Source organism: Hemitrygon akajei, chromosome 23 (genome assembly GCF_048418815.1).
Source record: "Hemitrygon akajei chromosome 23, sHemAka1.3, whole genome shotgun sequence".
In the NCBI taxonomy this organism is placed as follows: Eukaryota; Metazoa; Chordata; class Chondrichthyes; order Myliobatiformes; family Dasyatidae; genus Hemitrygon; species Hemitrygon akajei.
The window spans coordinates 20,999,368-21,016,989 of record NC_133146.1 but is presented as its reverse complement, the minus strand read 5'-3'; the positions used below and the strand labels follow the sequence as shown (position 1 = coordinate 21,016,989).

The window sequence follows — 17,622 nt, the reverse complement described above, 5'->3', positions numbered from 1 at the left end:
CTATAAGGAGAGATTGGGTCACCTGGGACAATACTCTGGAGTTCAGAAGAATGAGAGGAGATCTTATAGAAACATACAAAATTTTAAAAGGATAGAGAAGATCGAAGTAGGAAAGTTGTTTCCATTGGTAGGTGAGACTAGAGTTAGAGGACATTGCCTCAAGATTCAGGGGAGAAGATTTAGGACGGAGATGAGGAGAACCTTTTTCCCAGAGAGTGGTGAATCTGTGGAATTCTCTGCCCAGGGAAGCAGTTGAGGTTTCTTCACTAAATATATTTAAGGAACAGTTAGATAGGTTTTTACATAGTAAGGGAATTAAGGGTTATGGGGATAAGGCAGGTAGATGGAGCTGAGTTTACAGACAGATCAGCCATGATCTTATTGAATGGTGGGGTAGGCTCGATGGGCCGGATGTCCTACTCCTGCTCCTATTTCTGATGTTTTTATGTTCTTATGTTCCAAAGAATGAAGTCCTGAACTATTCAATCTTTCCTTATAACCAGCAACATTCCTTAGTAGGTAGGTGACCAAAATTACTCCAATTTAGGCCTCCCCAGCATCCTATAGAACTTTTAACATGACATCCCATCTCCTGTACTCAGTAATTTGATTTATGAAGGCCAAAATGGCAAAAAATTTCTTTGTCCCTCTTTATCTGTGCAACCACATTCAATGTATTGTGCACCTGTATTCCCAGATCCCTTTGTTCTAACAGCACTCCTCAGTGCCCTATCGTTCACTGTGTAAGACCTACTGAAGTTCTACTGGTCCTATTGAAGTGCAACACCTCACACTTGTCCTTACTGAATTCCCTCTGGCATTATTCAGCCCATTTTCCCAGCTGGTCCAGACCCTGCTGCAAGTTCTGATAGCATTGGACAGCAATTTTTTTCAGAAGTGTTACTTCCGCAGAAGTTTTTTATGGTTATAATGGACAACTTGAAGCTGAATGCAAATATAATTTCATACTACTTGTATCACATAGAAATCTGAGGAAACAAAAATTAACGTTTATTGAATATAATGTGTTTAATTGCATAACAGTGCTGACGCTTTGTAATAGTTCAACTAGGCTGAAAATGTTCTGTTGATCATTTTCATTTGTACTCAGCGTCTGAGGCTTCTGGCTTAAGTATCCAACAATAATCAGCCAGCGTTGATGGATTCCAGTTGCCCTGATACCGTTTCTCTGCGACTGCAAAGTCCTGGTGAAGCGTTTCACCATGCTCATCGCTAACAGCGCCAAGATTTGCAGGGAAGAAATTTAAACGGGAATGCAGAAAGTGAATCTTTAGTGACATGTTGCACTTCATGGTTTGGTATGCTTAAAGCTCGTTGTCAACGAGCTGCACGTAGTTCGGTGCTCTGTGGTTGCCAAGAAAATTTTCAACAACATCCTTGAATGCCTTTCATGTGATTTTCCCCGGTCCCACTGGAAGGTCTTTGAATTGCCTGTCACTGACGACTTGTTTGATTTGTGGTCCAACAAAAATGCCTTCCTTAATCTTGGCAGCAGTTATTCTGGGAAACATCTGCTCAAATATCGAAGTCCTTCGTGGCATTTTTGTGCCTGGTGACAGCAGTTTCCATCCTTGACGATCTTGAACCCAGTGATTTTGCTTTTGCCTTTGACAAACCCAAGTCTCTGACCAGGTCCTTTAACTCTTACAAATGAGGCTCAGATAACATTAAGGGTTCAAAATCTGTATTAGTAGCAGTCGACATTTCGGGCTGAGACCCTTCGTCAGGACTAACGAAGGGTCTCGGCCCGAAATGTCGACAGTGCTTCTCCTATAGATGCTGCCTGGCCTGCTGCGTTCCACCAGCGTTTTCAGATTCAGATTCAGTTTATTGTCTTTTAGAAACCACAAATGCAATGCAGTTAAAAAATGAGACAACGTTCCCCCAGAATGATATCACAAAAGCATATGACAAAACAGACTACACCAGAAAATCCACATAACATTTGGCAATCCCCAATCCAGAGTCCGGAGAGGCTGCTGCATATTAATATCGTGCTACCATCTAGCGCGTTCCCCGGAAAGGAGCTCCAAATCCACCAGACAAAACAAAAACTAAAGCTACAAGATCTGCACAAAACCACATAATTACAACATATAGTTACAACAGTGCAAACAATAGCATAATTGATAAAAAACAGACTATGGGCACAGTAAAAATAGTCCCAAGATATTAAAGGACTGTAAGTTCAAAAGAAATCACCACAGTTTCCACAAGTCCCCAGGGTCCCAACAGACTCGCCATCCCACGCCGGCGACAGAAGGGAGTACCCCCGCTATGGACTTCCAAGGCGCCGCCTGACTCAGCCTTGCAGACGCAGCACACACCGAAAGCGACCTGAGTCCGTCGAACCTCCGAGCATATTAAGACGCTCCCGCCAACGGCCATCGGCAACGCGACCCCGAGGACTGGGGGCCTTTTCTTCCCAGCAGAGTCCCGGACCTCACAGCAGCAGCAGCAGCAACGAAGAAGGTCTTCTTGGAATTTCCCAATTTTCCTCCATGCTCCCACGTCTGTTTTCAATCGATTATGATTGTGCACGGCACCCCACTTCACAAATAACAGATAATCAGTTCCGGAGTGGCCGCTGCAAGCTGCGTCGCACTGCCACCTTAGATCATCATGTGGCCATCATTTTGTGTGTGTGGTTTGAATTTCCAGCATCTGCAGATTTCCTCATGTTAGTATCAGTGTCGTTTTGCATTCCTGACTCGTGGATCATGGCATCTTTGTCCGCTTCCTTTAGACTCCGTGTCTCTGGTGGCTTTGAAGACTGTCATTCTGCAACACAGGTCTCGTGGCTGAAGGGAGATTGGGGTGTTCAATGGATTTCTTGTTTTTAGCAGAGAAACCAGACACACTGGCCAAGCAGAAGTAGCAGCCGGTCACATGACCCTTCTGCTCACCATATCATCAGGAGACTGAACAGCATTGAGTTCCGAGTATCTGTGGTGAGCTCAAAGATTGATAGCATGTTGCACAACAAATGTCAGCAGACCTGGCTTTGTCTTTGTCACCAATTTTACACTGTGGGCAATATTTTAATTGACTTAAATTATGAATTGAAATTACAGATATAAGCAATTTTAAAAAATAGTGCATGATAGGGAAATTTCATGGTGATTTTCATGATCAGCAGTGCAAAATTCATAAGGTATACCCAAAAGTATTCAGGAAGCAAAATCTTTTTTGTCCAGTGTAATGGGGCGACCAGAACTGTATACGATACTCCAGATGTGGCCTAATTAGAGTTTTATAAAGCTGCAATATAACTTTCTGACTTTTGAACTCAATGCTTCGACTAGTAAAGGCAAGCATGCCATACGCCCATTGGGGTGGCATGGTAGCACAATGCTTCACAGTACAGGCGTTACAGGTTCAATTCCCAACACTGCCTGTAAGGAGTTTGTACGTTCTCCCTGTGACCATGTGCGTTTCCTCTGGATGCTCCGGTTTCCTCCCACAGTCCAAAGGCATACTGGTTGGTAGGTTAATTGGTCATTGTAAATTGTCCCGTGATTAGGCTAGGGTAAATCGGTGGGTTGCTGAGCAGTGTGGTTCGAAGGGCCAGAAGAGCTTATTCCATGCTGTCTCTCAGTAAGTAGGTAAATGGCTTCTTGCCACTCTATCGAACTGTGCAGCAACTTCCAGTGAGTTATGAACTTGGACCCTAAGATCCTGTACTCTATGCCTTTGGCCTTTAAACACCCTCCACTTGTTGGATATTGTCTTGCCCAAAAACAGCTGTTCCCAATAACTCTCCCTAATTTCTGCCTAACGCTCTCATAATTCGCTGTTCTTCAATATAATACTCACCCGCAAGGTCCATACTTCTTATCTATAGTTATCTTAAAACTTAAGGAGTTGTGTCATGTTTCCTAACTACTCACTTACTCAAGGTTCAGTCAGCTGGCAAGGCTCATTGCCCTACACAAGGACCAGTACACAAGAACCTCCTCTTGTTGGCCTATCTGCATATTTATTCAGAAACCCTCCTGGATACACCTAACAAATTCTGCCCCATCTAAACCTTTTGCACTAAGAAGGTCCCAGGTATTAGAGATGTTGAAGTGCCCCATAACAACAACACTGTTGTTTTTGCACCTTTCCTTAATCTGTCTGCATTTCTGTTCCTCAATGTCTCATGGCTACTGGGGGGTCTGTAGTTCAATCCCATTAGAGTGATTGCATCCTTCCTGTTTTTGAGTTCCACCCATATATACATCTCTACCAAAGGAGCTGCAAGGCTTCTTCCCTCCATGGACTTTCAACCTTAGTGATGTCTCAAGACTAAAGGTCATAGAGTTATATAACAGCGAAGTAGGCCATTCAGCCCAAATGGTCAATGCTAGCCAAGATTCCCATCTAAGCTAGTGTACTTGACCATATTTGGCCCATATCCCTCTAAACCTTTCCTTTATTTTTATTATTCAAGAACAACATTGAGAAGACTGCAACACTAAACAGTTCAAACCTTCGTTTGTTTCAATCTTTGGTTTAGTATCAAAATCATTAAAATAGTTTTTAAAAAGCCAACAATGAATAGAAATTGGAAAAATAGAAATTACTGTAAAGCTCAGCTACTTCACAGCTCTTTTTAAAGTTCATTCTTTGAATGAGATCAACATCCTAAAAGCTAGTCATTAGTAACTACACAACCTTAGCTGCCCTTGGAAAGGCAACATTGAGTCAGTTTGTTAAACGACTGTAGTTCATTTGCTGAAAATAGTATAAATGAACTTAAACCTCTAATAATTTAGCAATAGGCTTAAATTGTATTATGTACATAAAGGCAAGTCTGCTTTTAGAGTCATACCACAAAGAAACAGGACATTCGGCCCAACTGGTCCATGCTAACCATGACCGCACTCTAATCTTGTCCCATTTACCATTGTTTGATCCATATCCCCCCCCCCCCCCGAAACCTTTCCTATCTGATGCTCTGCAAGTGTCTTTAAATATGGATTACGTCCTGTATCTACTTCAAGCACTTCCATTGTCAGCTCATTCCATATCAAGGTCAAAACTGTGTCCCTTGGGTTCATAAAGCCTATTGCACCCTCACCTTAAACCCATTATATGATGGATTTTAAATTAATATTCATTCATTTCACTTCAGCTTTGAGTTCAAGACAATCTTATTTTCACACTGCTTTGTTCCATTTAAAACTGCAGTGGTCTTTATTTAACAAAGGTCTAGTTTATGCACTGATGAATTAGGCACTATGCATGATCCATGAAAGGTAAAGAGGTGACATCATCGTTACATAACTGAACAGTTGACTGGAAAAGAATAGGGCCGTTTTCAGAGCTGTTTCAACCTGCCGTCCACTTCTATCTCATCGTCAAGACCTTCTCAGCAGCTATCGCAGGGGAAAGGAGAAAATCTTGTTTCCTGTTTTGCACCGAGCTTGATCTGCGTACATTTGAAGGATCCTGGCACTGTTTTCAAATGTATCCACCAGCTCCTGCAACTCCTATAGGTGTTTCTCAAGCTCAGCAGTAGAATGCCCCCAAACACCAAGCCACACTCATGTGAAAGGAAGGGTTCTTATAATAAGTTTTCAGATTGAACTCCTCCAGGGGCTTGTCCACTTCTTTGACCATTTCCAGGAGATGGTCACCACTAGCTGAAACTTCTAGACCAAGAAAGGTCCTGGTCTTCTCTTGATTACAGTAGATCTTCACTTTGTCTGAAAGGCAGTAAAACCTGTCAAAAAAGGTCATCCTATCCTTTAAGGATTCCACAAAGCTGCTTATCCAGTGACGGCGTAGCACCACTGCATGTGATAGACTTCTATGGAACTCCGTCATGTGAGTCAGAAGCAGCCTGTGCGTTTGTAGGTGCGTCAGTAATAGATCAACAAGTTCTAGAAACTCCGCTTCAGGATAATATTCCAAGTACACAAGTGTTGACCAGTTCCCTCGTTGGTGCGGAAAGCTGCGGATTCGACCATCGTGTTCGCTGCTGTCATCCACGTGCTCCTCCAGCCGCTTGAGCATTCCCGTTACACTGTCTGGTATGGGCAGTCGCTGGGGTTTCAGCTCGGGCCCACTGGCGGCAGCTCTGCCTCCGCCATCCCCTCGGACCCCTGGCCGCAGCAGTGATGGAGGGTGTTGTTCTTTCTGCTGCTCCTCATCCTCGCTGCTGCTATCATTCGCCAGGAACATCCCACTCCTGGTGCCCTCACTTCGGTTGCTGTGCGACCGCCGCCATGGCCATCTTAAACCAGGAGTTACACGCTGTGTTCCCCTCTAAACCTTTCCTATCTTCGTACATGCTCAAGTTGTTAAGGTACCCTACTTAACCGTGACTGCCTTATCAGTGGTATATTTGTGCACTGACAGTAGTAAAGATTCATTTGGACTACAAGGTAGTTTGAGAGCATAAAGAGTCATAGGGTTATACCGTATGAAATAAGGCCCTTTGGCCAATATTTGTCCATGCCAACTAAGGTCTAAATTCAAGCTATTCCCATTTCCCAGCACTTGGCCCATAACCCTCCTAAACCCTGTCATCCATGTATACCTGTCCATTTACTAATGTACCTACCTCAACCTCTTCCTCTGGCACCCGGTTCCACATGTCTACCACCCTCTCTCTTTTTAAAAAAAAACAAGTTACCCCCCCTCAAGTTCTTATTAAACCTTTCACCTCTAACCTTAAAACTATGTCCTCTACTTTTCTGAATCCTCAGCCTGGAAAAAAGACATTATCTACACCCCTCATGATTTTGTATAACTTTCTAAGATCACTGTTCAGTCTCCTATGTTCCAAGGAATAAGGCCCAGCCTATCTAAGTCTCTTTAAGTTCTTAACTTAGTCTCTTTAAGTTCTGTTAACATCATTGTAAATGTTCTTTTGCACTCTTTTCAGTTTGATCACATCCTTCCTCTAACAGGGTGACCAAAACTGAGCACAATGCCCCCAATGAGGCTCACCAACATCTTGTGCAATGGCAACATGACCTCCCAGCTTCTATACTCGATGCCCTGACTGTTGAAGGCCAGCATGTCAAAAACCTTCATCGCTGCTTTGTTATCCCTGTGACTCCACTTCAGGGGAACGATGCACCTGTACTCGAAGATCCCTCTGCTCTACAACAGTACCCAGAGCCCTTCTGTTCAATGTAAAAGTCCTTTCAAAATTGAGATCATGAACTTTTACTTGTGGGGAGTGAGCAATTGAGAGACAGTGCAGAACAGGCCCTTCCAACCCTTTGAGCCCTGCCACCCTGCATCCCTCTGATTTAACCATAGCCTAAACGCGGGACAATTTACAATGACCAATTAACCTATCAATCGGTATGTCTTTGGAGTGTGGGAGGAAACCCACACACTCACGGGCAGCTGCGGAAATTTAACCCTTGTCGCTGGTACTGTAACTAAGCACTATGATACCGTGCCAACCCACATACAGTTTAAATTCCAGCATGAGATTTTAAAAAAGCGAGTGGGGCCTGTCAGGATTTTACAGTAAGTTTGAGATTGTTGGGTAATTAGGCATTTGTCAAAAGCAAATTAAAAAGTTAGGTTTAAGTGGAGTGGCCGTTGTGTGAGTGAGCCAGGGTTAGAGTGGGAAGCTTGAGGCTTTGGCAAGGAGAGGTGGAGGCTAGGATAAGCTTCTGGTAAGTTTCTTTCTTTCTTACTGCACAGTTAAAGCAGTGGGAATGCCGGGCAGGACAGTGGAATGCTCTTGCGGTATGTGACAAGACAGGGAGACCTACAGTGTCCCTGACAACTACAAGTGTTGCATCCATCTGCAGCTTCTTACAGACCGTGTTAGGGAACTGGAGCCGGATGAACTCCAGAATATTTGCGAGGCTGAGGGGGGGGGTTGATTGACAAGAGGTACATGGAGGTAGTCACATCTAAGTTGCAGGGCACAGGTAACTGGGTAACCACCAAGAGTGAGAAAGGGGATAAGCAGCCAGTGCAGGATAACCGTGTGGCCATCTCTCTCGATAACAAGTATAACACTCTTCGGATACTGTTGGGGGGCGGGGGGTCAACCTACCAGAGGAAAGCCACGGCAGTCAGGTCTCTGGCACTGTGGCTCAGAAGGGAAGATGGGGTGGGGGTGGGGGGCAAGGGGAGAGCGGTAGTGTTAGGGGTTGAATAGTTCGGGGAACAGACAGGAGGTTTTGTGGTTGAGATGAGACAACAGGTATGTTGCCTCCCAGGTGCCAGGGTCAGGTCCACAGCATTCTAAAGGGGAGTGTGAGCAGTCTGAAATCGTGGTCTGCATTGGTACCAACAACATATTGTAGGTAGCAAGAGGAATGAGGCCCTGAAGGGAGAATATTAGAGCTAGGTAGGAAGCTGAAAAACGCACCTCAAGCGCAGTAATTTCTGGACTGGTGCCAATGCCAGCCACCCGCTAGGATGGTTTGGCAGATGAATATGTAGCTGAGGAATTGGTGCAGGGGGTAGGGTTTCAGATTTGTGGATCATTGTCATCTTTTCTGGGGAATGTATGACCTGTACGAAAGGGAAGGGTTACACCTGAACTCAAAGGGGCCCAATATCCTTGCAGGCAAGTTTACTAAAGCTGTTGGGGAGGATTTAAACTAGTTTGGCAGGGGGGTGGGAGCCAGAGTGATGGTCAGATGATACGGTAGTTGATGTAAAGGGAGATGCAGAATGTGGAGGGACTGTGAGGAAGGATAGGCAGTGGAAAGGGCATAATTGCAGTCAGTTGGATGAGTTGATAGGTGTCTATTTTAAAGCAAGAAGCATCAGGAACAAGGACAATTACCGGACCATGGGGTCAGTGCATGGAGCTACAACATTGAGGCCATCATAGAGACTTGACTGTCACAAGGGCAGGAATGGCTGGTGAATGTTCAGGGATTTGGGTGTTTCAAAAGGAACAGGGAGAGTGGTAAAAGAGGTGGGGGAGTGGCATTGTTAATCAGGGATAGTGTCGCAGTTGCAGGAAGGGAGGACATTGTGGACTGAGAGTGGGTGGAAGTCAGGTACAGGAAGGGAGTATTCACTTTATTGGGGCTATTCTATGGATTTCTCAGTAGCATTGAGGTGCAGATCAGGAGGAAGATTTTAGAAGGGTGCAAAAATCAGGGTTGTTGTCATGGGTGATTTCAACTTCTCTAATATTGATTGTGCGTTCTTAGTGCAAAAGGTTTAGGTGGAGTGGAATTTGTTTGCTGTGTCCAGGACAGATTCCTGACACAATATGTAGACTAGAGGAAAGACCATACTGGATCTATACCAGGCAATGAACCCGATCAAGTGACCGATCTCTCAGTGGGTTAGCATTTTGGAGACAGTGACCACAGCTCTGAAGTTTACCATAGCTTGCGACAGGGATAGGAGCAGACAGTGTGGGAAAATATTTATTTGTGGGAGGCTATTGGTTGGGAACTTGGGAGAGTGAATTGGAAATACATGTACTCAGAGAAATACACAATGGAAATATGGAGGTTGTTTACGGAGCACTTGTTGGAGATTTTGGTTAGTTTGTTCCGTTGAGGCAGGGGAAGGATGGTGGGGTGAAGAGGTGTGCCATGGTTGACTAGAGATGTGCAATATCTAGTTAAGAGGAAGAAAAAAGTATTCTTAAAGTTTAAGAAACAAGGATCAAACAGATCTCGAGAGAGATGCTAGGTACATGGATAGTAGGGATATGGGGGGTGGGGGGGCTATGGTCCCAGTGCAGTTCGATGAGAGTAAGGCAGTTTAATGTGTTCAGCATGGACCAGGTGGGCCTAAGGGCCTGTTTCTGTGCCGTACTTCTCTATGACTCTATGATGAATGTGAGGTTAGCATAGAATAGGTTTGTATGCTGGAACATGTCAGCATTAATGCCAGGGGTTAATAGCAAGATTCTTAACAGTCTGGAGGAATAGCGGGATCCTGCTGTTCACGTCCTTAGCTCCCTCAGAGTTGCAGCACAAGTTGATTAGGTGATTAAGAAGGCGTTATGGTTTGTTGACCTTTATTAGTCAGGGGATTGAGTTCAGGAGCCACAAGGTAATGTTATAGCTCTATAAAACTCTGGTCAGACCGTGTTCAGTTCTGGTCACCTCATTATAGGAAGGATGTAGAAGCTTCAGAGAGGTTGCAGAGGAGATTACCCAATATGCTGCCTAGATTGGAGAGCATGTCTTTTGAGGATAGGTTGAATGAACTAGTGCTTTTCTCTCTGGAGTGAAGGAGGATGAGAGATGACTTTATAAAGGTGTACAAGATGATAAGAGGCATGATAGAATGGATAGCCAGAGACTTTTCCCCAGGGTGAAAATGGCTATTGCAAAGGGGTATAACTTTAAAACATTTGAAGGAAAGTATGATGTCAGAGGTAGGTTTTTCCACAGGGTGCATGGAATCCATTGCCAGGAATAGTGGTAACGGCAAATACATTAAGAACATTTAAGAAAAAAAAAATAAAAACACAAAATGCTGACAGAACTCAGCAGGCCAGACAGCATCTATGGGAGGAGGTAGTGACGACGTTTCGGGCCGTGGTCACTACCTCCTCCCATAGATGCTGTCTGGCCTGCTGAGTTCTGCCAGCATTTTGTGTTTTTATTTATTTCCAGTATCTGCCGATTCACTCATGTGCCTTGGAAGTTTTAAGAGACTCTTAGACACATTGATGAAAGGAAAATGGACTATGTGGGAAGGAAAGGTTAGATTGGTCTTGTAATGGGCTAACACAACATTGTGGACTGAAGGACCTGTACTATAATGTTTTCTATTTTAAATAATACACTACACTGATCTGAAGTAAGTTCCATTTGACATTCCTGAGCCACCACCCTCTGCCCCCACATACCAAACTGATCAGGGTCCTGCTGTAGTTCCTGATGCTCCTTTTCACTGTCTACAAAACCATCCATGTTGGTGTCATCCTCAAATGTACTAACTATTCCTTGTATCAGCATGAAATAAGATTGGAGCCGCAGAACAAGCTTCAATTTACTGAAAGTGAATGTCGGTAGAGACATTCAGAACCATTTTGCTATTTGGTATCCAAGAAAGCGTGAACAGATTCCAGCTGGAACCAGAGTGCAGGTTAACTTTTAATATGTACTTTGTGCACAGGAACCTTCTGAGGGACCACTCCTGGTAAACTTCTCCCATACTTCAAAGTCAGCACTATATATGTATCAATTGACAACCATCGGAAATGTCAATTCTATTTCATTATTCATGATGCTACCTTTCATGCTGAATATCTCCAGCATTTTCTGTTTTTACCTTGCATCGTGTGGCCTCGTCTGCTGAAAATTTGGTTATTTCAGCAGATAACTAATTATGTGTTTCTGTTTTCAGTTCCACAGTTGGTAGCCTGCAGGGCAGAGTTGCATCACTGGAGGTGGCAAATTCTAAACTAATTGAAGAGGTACCAACTTCAAAATTTAAAAATTGCTTGTATGTTCTCCAGATTTTAAACATTCAAGTGTTTGACCACATTAAAGGTAGAGATTTTACGTTAAATAAAGAGACTTGGTGATATGGAATGGTGATATTGTAAAACATTAAGTGGGTTTAGATCACATTTCCGCACTTCCTTCGAGGATGCACTAATGCAGGTGGGATATAATTTAACACTAGTGCCCAGTGTGATTCATTGCCCTTAAGACAGGGGCCTGATGCATATCACAACAGTATTATGCCCATACTCTGAGAACAGAATACAACAACTCAGTGAAGTTACAGCCAGGAATATATACTCAGTGATCGTTTTGTTGAGTACCTCCTGTACATAATAAGTTGGCTATTGAGTTTTATGCTTGTGGTCTTCTCCTGCAGTAGTCCATGCACTTTAAGATTTGACATGTTCTGCATTCAGAGATGTGCTTCTGCACGCCACTGTTGTAACACATGGTTATTTGAGTTATTGTCACCTTTTTGTCAGCTTGAACCAGTCTGGCCATTCTCCCCTGACTTCTGTCATTAATAAGACATTATTTGCCCACAGAACTGCTGCCAACTGGATGTTTTATGTTTTTTTTTGCACCATTCTTTTGTAAATTGTAGAGACTGTTGTGCATGAAAATCCCAATCAATCAGTTTCTGAGATACTCAAACCACCCCATCTGGCACCAGCAATCATTCCATGGTCAAAGTCACTTATACACATTTCTTCCCCATTCTAATGTTTGGTCTGAACAACAACTGAACTCTTGACTGTGTCTGCATGTTTTTATACATTGAGTAGCTACAACATGATAGGCTGATTAGATATTTGCATGAACGTGCAGGTGTACCTGTGTACCTTAAAAAATGGCCTCTGGGTGGTGTTCATTGCTCTAACAGAATGATGTTTATCCACCCAGGTGGAGCCACTGACCTTGCTATGCATCACTTCTAGAAATGATATTTCACATTACACCAAGCTTACTTTAACATTCTAGGATTGATACCTACATTGCCCCTGTCATTATAAGTGGAAAGTGGACTATCCAGTGAGAGTTACCCAGCATTGAAACAGGTCCTTTTGATCATTGAGTCTGTGGCAACTTTCAACCACTCATTTACACTAATTTTGTATCAATTCCATTTAGTTTATCCCATTTTCCTATCAAATCTCCCCACATTCTACCACTTGCTTAAAGACGGGGGCCAATTTAGTGACCATTTGACCATCCAATCTGCACAATGTGGACAGAAGCCTACGTAGCGGGAGAGGGGGAGGAACGGGAAGGGGAGAAATTCAGTCCATGTTGCCAAAGCCACTCTACAAACCACGCCACCTGTCTGTCCAGTTCTTGAAAATTCTCAGAGAGCCAGAGCCATTGTTGTGTGCTCTGGGTCACACATGATCAGGTCTGTGACCCAAGCCACTAACCGTGGACGATGGTGTGTGTAGACACAGTGTTAGAAGTCCTCTGCATTGCACTACAGGAATGGTCTTAGCAATGATTCCAATATGACATCTGAATCACTGTCAGAGATATCTGCATTACCCCTGAGAATGCAAACTTACAGTATAAGGTCTATATTGTAGCTATGACGTGTGAGGATTACCCCTGGAGATGGAGACGAATACTCAGGTAGGGTTATTGTCTGTCTATAGAGTTGATGCCTACGATACACAAAGATTAGTTCTGTTAGTAGAAGCCTAAACTATCGCTGATTATTTTGAGGACAGAAAATGCCAATTTGAAATGTTATTGGGAAACTATGGAGTAGAAATGCACCCTGTATCTCCATGTGTGGAGCTCACTTCATTGAAGTGTGTGAGCATATTTGGTGCTGGTCACTGGGTGTCTAGGACTAATTCTAATCTCGTATGGCCCTATGTTCTTGAATTAATCCTGATGTGATTTAGTTGTTGGCTCAGGAGGAAGGTTCTGCTGGTGTGTGGGCTTCCTCGTGATTTCTAAAGAGCTGCCAAGGGGAGATTGAACCAGGGCTCAGCTAAGTTCAGCCTCCAATCAATGAAGTATTTTACCCTTTGGCTTTTAATTGTACAAAGACATGGAAGTTGTGGAAGATGATAATGATAAAGATATACAGTGAATTTACGCTGAAGCTGCTATTTGATGACTTGGTCCTCTCTTCCCCTCACAAAGTTAGCAATTGCCAAGAACAGTATCATTCGACTACAAGAAGAAAATCTCCAGTTTCGCAATGAAAATGTTCAGATGTTGATAACAACACAAAAACATCTGGAGGTATGTGTGTGAAGTTGCTAAAGTTTGCATGTTCATATTCAAAGGTCTTATCTTCCATCTATCAGACATATGTATCAGGAGCACTGCATGCACAGGGCCCTTAGCATTGTCAGTGATCCCTCCCATCCATCCAACAATCTCATTGACCCACACCCTACCATCAGGCAACAGGTCCCGCAGCATTTAGACAAGAATTGTTGGGATGGGAAGGAGCTTCTTCCCCCCAGGTCATAAGACTACTGAATTCCCTGCGGCTACTTGGGTCTCATCACTCGTGAAGCATCAGAGGCGTTATACTGTTTATTTTTTAAACTTGTGTCCCAAATGCACTTTATTATTTGTTAATTTAATATTGTAATAGTACTTAATGTGTAGTGTGTGCATTATATGTACTGTGTTGTGCACCTTGGTTCGGAGGAACGCTGTATCATTTGGTGGTATACATGAATACAATTGAATGATAATAAACTTGAACTTGAAGACTGTGACTAGGAGGGTTGGAATCGAATATAGAGGAGACCAGACAGCCATTAAGTGATTGCATGGAAACAGATTATTCAACGCAAAGAGACTATGTTGAACTTGTAGCACCCTTTTACACCAGTTCCTTGTTATTCTCCCTACATTCCTATTAACCCCTCCAGATTTTATCACCAACATTCACAGGGACACTTTACAATGCCCAGTTAACCTGCCAACTTGCATAGTTCTGGAGTAGAGGATGTGTAGACTCCATTCAGACAGCAGCCAAGGTCAAGTTCAAATCTAAACCCCTGGAACCATGAGGCAGCAGAGCTGCAGTACTTCCTGAATATCTGGCTGAAGCAGCAAATATTCCACATTTCAGTGATAGAGAAAACATCACAACACATTTTAATATTGTAGATTCACTTGTCATCTGCTTGGGAAGAGGCCATTTCGAGCTTGCCCTCCTAACAACAAGATCAACTTGAGTCTCAACCTGGACACAACTGAAATGATGATTGTGGACTACAGGTTGACCACTCCTCATTGCACATAAACAGCTCCTCCTTGGAGAGAATTAGGAGCACCAGGTTTCTTGGTGCACATAACTGACGATCTCACCTGGTCCCTCAACCCCATCATCATCACCAGGTGCCGTGCCCAGTTTGAGCTTTGACTGCCATGGCCCACACACTCCTGTTTCAGGTCAAGTGGGTCAATTCATTGGTATTCATTTCCAGTTCTCTGGCTGCTATCTCCATCATCATTTGTCTTTGCCTTCCTCTTGCTTTCTTCCCTTCAATCTTTCCCATAATTACCATGCATATTCTAACTCCTCTTTCCTAATCACATGTCCAATGAAGTTACGTTTCCTTTTCATCATCTCATACATTATTTCTCTTTTTGTGCTTGCTTTGTTCATGACATCCTCGTTAGATATTCGTTTCGTCCATGATATTCTTTGCATCCTCCTCAAAAACCACATCTCTGCTGCTTCAATTGGTTTCTTCATGTTACTAGATATCGTGCAACATTCTGAGCCATATAACATAACTGGATAAACATAATATTTCAGTACTCTAAGGCGGGTTGTCGACACCACCCGTTTCAAAAAAGCACAGCAGCATCTCCACATCCTGGGGAGATTGAGGCAACTGAGTGTGCTGACCAGCTACGTCGCCATCTGGCACAGGAATTGTAAGGCATTTGATTACAGGTCCCTACAAAGGATTGCGAGGGATCATCGGGGTCTCTCTTCCACCCTTCAGAGATATTTATCAGGAGTTCTGCAAATGCAGGGCCTTTAGCATTGTCAGTGATCCCACACATCCATCCAACAATCTCTTTGACCCACAACCCTACCATCAGGCAGGAGATACCATAGCATTCGGACAAGAACTGTTATGATGGGAAACAGCTTCTTCTCCCAGGCTGTAAGTCTTCTGAGCTCCCTGCCCCCACCTAGTTTACATCACATAGGAAGCACCAGCACCGATAGACTGTTCACTTTTTAACTTGTCATAAATGTACCTTATTATTTGTTTTTTTTTTGTGGTAATATTACTTTTATGTGTTGAGTGTGTGAGCTGTATGTACTGTGTTGTGCACCTCAGTCTGAAGGAATGTTGTTTCACTTGGCAGAATACCTTGTATGGTTGAATGATAATAAACTGAATTTGAAGAGGTAATGCACAAGGTGGAGCAGGCACTGTGGCTGTTCATTACATGAATAGATCTTAATTTTTAATCTTAAAAATTGATTTAAAACCTTAAAATGCAGATTTGTTTTTAAAGTACATTAGTTCAAACATTTACTTGCATTTGCCTTTTTTGAAAAATTGTCAAGAAATGAGTTTGTTTAAGGGCATTAACCTGCATGTGAGGTACTTAGTGAACAAAACAGAGTAGCATTGTTGGGAGTGTACAACCTACCGAGGAAAATAAAAGACCAAATTCAGTAAATTTCTGAAAAGAGCAGAAATGTTAGTGATGTAATGCTGAAAGAGTTTTAATAACAATATTAATTACGGTACACTCAGTGTGCAAGGTGTTCCATGAAAGAACCAGATGAGCTGATAGACATGAATGTAGGGTTTTCCAGCATAATGTTTCTAGTTCCAGGCATGATGGAAAGAATGATAAAAAGGAAAGGTATGACATACTGCTTGAAGGAACAAGGGATGAATTCCTAAATAGTCTAGAGGCTCTTTTTTTGTTGGATAGAGTACAACAAGCCCAACAACGGGTGGATAGATAATACATTTCTGGATTAATTTTAGGAAGTCGAGCAAGCAGGTGAAAGGAGCAGTGGTGGTGGTGTTGAACATAGTTCATTTAGGTTTCCCATTGCTATTGAAAAAGACAAATAGGACTGAATCTTCTAATTGGGTTAAGACCAATTTTACTAGACATGAAAGTGATTTAGCAATCATGGACTGGAAAGAACTACGGTAGTTATTCAATCTTGAAGAATTTAAAAAAAAGTTTTGTGGAGTTCAGGTTAAATGTGTTGCAACAAAGAGAAGTAATGTGATTGCCAAATCTAGAGCCCTCTTGGCTTGGCGCATGGAGGGCAAGACAAGTTAAGGGGGGAAGGGTGTACTGAGACTTCAGTACAGCTGAATGTGTAAGAATAAGATTAAGAGAAGGAAACGGGAAAAAAGAGGATTTGTGAAAAACTGGTAACTGAAGTTTAACGGAATCAAATATTTATATAGTGTGTAGAGAGCAAGAGGTTAACTGCAGAAGGAAGTGGTTACCTTTGTCTCCAATGCATGTACATAGGCAATGAGCTGTTTTAGCAAAAGGAAGAGCGACCATTGGTGAAAGCAAGACCATTCTAATCTGTATTGTTGAACTTGCAACTTCTGGCTGCTCTTTTGTCTAACGAAACATATTTACCTCTTCAGCTGGAGAAAGAGAATCTGTCTGAGGAACAGGAGACCTGCAAGGGTTGTCATCGGAGCCTGGATGATGTGTATAATGAGGCTCACAGACAGCTGAGAGCAGAATCACGTCTGCGTCAGGTATGTGCTGGTTACATAAATGGGCTTCAGATTGTGGTTTCCGTGAATAGCAGCGTGGATTAAATTGGATTTCCACCACCACATTGGTAGTTGTTCACTCTTGTGGTCTCTCTAATTTGCATCCTGGAATTGATGAGTTTAATATTCTCTAGGGGTGAATTACTTGCCTACAGGGAGACAGACCTTGAGAGTGATTTCTGTTTATCTAACCAGCAAACTGATGAAACGTTGAAGAGTAATTATGTTTTGAAGATGCCTTTCAATATTCGGAGGGTGTGCAGGATCATAGAAGGAGGGAAACACTTTATTCTCAAGTACATACATTAATGCCTTTCTGCGGATGATCAATATCAACACAATGGCTAAGTTCACACAAAACCATCTGCATGGCAAAGTATAGCTCTGATGCCATTTTTACCCACCGTCAATGGCCAAATCAACAGGAGGGAGATTGAATATATGGC

The 17,622-nt window shown here is 43.0% G+C and overlaps 1 protein-coding gene and 1 pseudogene across 4 annotated transcripts in view; one reads left to right on the top strand and one right to left on the bottom strand.

The window, feature by feature from the left end:
• rufy2 (RUN and FYVE domain containing 2) overlaps positions 1-17,622 on the top strand; it is a 62,530-nt gene that overhangs the window by 18,524 nt on the left and 26,384 nt on the right. For all 4 annotated transcript variants that reach the window (XR_012096090.1, XR_012096089.1, XM_073027157.1 and 1 more), the window contains exons 8-10: positions 11,320-11,389; positions 13,566-13,667; positions 17,042-17,158. Coding sequence is in view for 2 of the 4 variants with exons in the window: in XM_073027157.1 (XP_072883258.1) it covers positions 11,320-11,389; positions 13,566-13,667; positions 17,042-17,158 (289 nt within the window). In the remaining 2 variants the exon portion in view is untranslated. The remainder of the gene's footprint in view (positions 1-11,319; positions 11,390-13,565; positions 13,668-17,041; positions 17,159-17,622) is intronic.
• LOC140715247 (U6 snRNA phosphodiesterase 1 pseudogene) lies at positions 5,385-6,192 on the bottom strand (annotated as a pseudogene).